Source organism: Cynara cardunculus, assembly GCF_001531365.2.
Source record: "Cynara cardunculus var. scolymus isolate 2C chromosome LG 4, CcrdV1, whole genome shotgun sequence".
NCBI lineage: Eukaryota > Viridiplantae > Streptophyta > Magnoliopsida > Asterales > Asteraceae > Cynara > Cynara cardunculus.
This window is the reverse complement of record NC_037531.1, coordinates 12,624,269-12,626,900: the sequence shown is the minus strand read 5'-3', so window position 1 is coordinate 12,626,900 and position 2,632 is coordinate 12,624,269. Positions and strand designations below refer to the sequence as shown.

The following is a 2,632-nucleotide window of genomic DNA, read 5'->3' as shown; positions in this document are numbered from 1 at the left end:
ACTGTACTGAGATGAGATTATGTTGTCGCATCAATATGATGCGAGGAAATTAGGCTATTGCATCAGCTTGATGCGAGGAGTTATGTTATTGCATCAGTGTGGTGCGACGACAATGTTTATTGCATCCTTAAGGTGCAACAGGTTGGGGTTATCGCATGTGTATGAAGCGAGGAAGTGGGTTAAGATTAGAAACTCCACTTTTGTTGTTAAGATTTCGGGATTTGAAGAGGTTAAAAGGATGTATAAAGACGACAACTTCTTTTGTTGTGTAACCGATGAATGTACAGATGGAGCATACAAAGAAATTCGTTTTTCATGACGGATTTGTCTTCAACAACAAGCGTTTATGCATTCCTAATAGTTTCTTAAAATGGGAAATTATTAAGGAGGTTCATGATGGAGGATTAAGCAGACATTTTGGGCGTGATAAGATTGTTGCTTAACTAAATAAGTGCTTCTTTTAGCCCAAAATAGAAAGGAACATAAACCATTACAGCTTGAGCTGTCGGACTTGTCCTATATATAGCAAAATTGACGTCCCAACGTACTGGTCTCTACACCCCTCTTCCCGTTCCTATGGTGCCGTGGGAGGATGTGAGTATGGATTTTGTCATGGGGCTGAAATTATTGAAGACTAACAGATCGAAGAAGCCATCGATGATGATCGCGATCAAACTCAAACCCTAGCACCAAGAATCAACCCAGAATCCTTCAACTTCTCATCAGTAATTCCATCAATACGTTGTCTCATCTCCTCACTCAAATGGTTTTTCCAATCTYCAACCTCTCCTTTCCTGAAAAAATCCGCCTTCTCCACCACCGCTAGCTTACCAAGCTTTTCAACACCATTTTTGTTCACCTCCAAAGTACTTAACTTCTCAAAGCTACACAGCTCCACAATCTTCTCTACTTCCCCGTTCTCTTCTTCATCCACCGTGAACGGTTTCCCCATGAACRCCGCCAACTTTCTCAGCTCCACCGCGGGCTGCCTCTTCATTTCCTCATACTTCAAGAACAGAATCGTATCCGGAGATTCCAAACTTGCTTTCCAGTATGATAAAACATGGTCCCAGTACGGCCCGCATTCCGACACTCCTTCACTGAAAAGCTCAAATGCTTCATCAAACGTTAGAGGCATCAGATCTTTCGATCTGATTTTGCAGGCGAAAGGCCATTTCGAAATCAACACATCTTTTGGGTCCCTACACACGTATACAAACTTACAGGAAGTCATGGACGAAGGTAAGAGGAGGCGAGGGTAGTGGGTGGCAAAGAGTCGAGGTGAAGGGATGTGGGTGAAATCAGCAATGGGATGGCATTCGCTGTCGAGATAAGGGAAAGTGCTTTGTGGGTGGTGGCGGAGCAAATGGTGGTCGGAGAAGGTGTAGCGGTGGCGGTTAAGGGTGGAGAACATGAGTGCTTTGAGCCAGGTGGTGCCAGACTTCATGAACGAGGCCAAGAAGATGTCTGAAGATCGAGGTTTAAAGAAGGCATTGAGAAGTAAGATGTTTTTGATGATATAGGTGTTCAACCAGAAGCCATTGTAGTTACAGAGGTGTTGCACCATCCATCCATTGCCTTTGGGAAGTGTAATTTGTATCAAGTGTTGATGTTCCTCGCAGATCTTGTTGTATTCCGCATCTTCTTTCGATTGTGGTGGTGTTGGTGGAGTTGACATGATGAGGAAAGTAAGAACAACTGGAGTTGATGTTGTTGTATGTCAACCGGATATTTATAATCAAATCAAGAGTGAATTACAGATTCGGTCAGGTATGTCAAAAATTATGATTACAATCCTCATATTCCGTTAATTACAAGCTTTTGTCATGGGCTGAATTTTAAGAAATCTTTATACTACAAGAAAATTAGGTTTTTAGGAGGTCATCAATTTCTAAGTATTTTAATAGACCTTTTTATATGACTAAACTTTTAGGATCAACAGATAAAGCGTCCTATCTAAAGACGTTTTTATAAGTTCATAGGACGTTTTTATAAGTTCATAGGACGTTTTTGGACGTCTTAAAAAGTGTTTTAGAACTCTTTTAATATAAAGCGTCACATTAGTAATTTTATGTTCATCTTTTTATAAAACATTTTTCAAATAGTCTCCTATAAAGTTGTCAATTGGACGCTATTTATTAAAAATGTCTTAAAGAACTTACTAAGACACTCAAAAACGTCATATAAACTTATTACAACGATTTTAGATAAGGCACTTTATTTTTTGGTTCTATAAATTTAATCATATAAAGCGGTACGTGATACTCAATATAAATAATATGTTTTTTTATTTACATAATAATAAATTGATTATAATGAATATAAATAAATAAAATGACGATAATGATTAAACAAATCAATATAATATATTTTAGTTTGCATGTAAAAAACCCTTATTGCAGTCAATATACAATAAATGAAATATTAATGATAATTAAATACAGTATATGTAAATAACCTGATTAACTATTTATAAGTAAATAATCATTGTCATTAATTATTATTTACATAAGATTCATAATATATATATATATATTTAATATTATTAGATGATTATTATCGGTTATTATTATTCACTCAATGCTCCCTTTATAATATTTAAAAAACAATATATGTACTAAGTGATTAGTCA

At 36.5% G+C, this 2,632-nt stretch overlaps 1 protein-coding gene across 1 annotated transcript; it reads right to left on the bottom strand.

The window, feature by feature from the left end:
* Positions 1-673: 673 nt before the first annotated feature.
* On the bottom strand, positions 674-1,678 carry LOC112510887 (cytosolic sulfotransferase 5-like). The gene has a single exon (XM_025116238.1). The coding sequence runs from the start codon at positions 1,676-1,678 to the stop codon at positions 677-679; it is 1,002 nt and encodes a 333-aa protein (XP_024972006.1). The 3' UTR covers positions 674-676.
* Between the last annotated feature and the right edge of the window lie 954 nt (positions 1,679-2,632).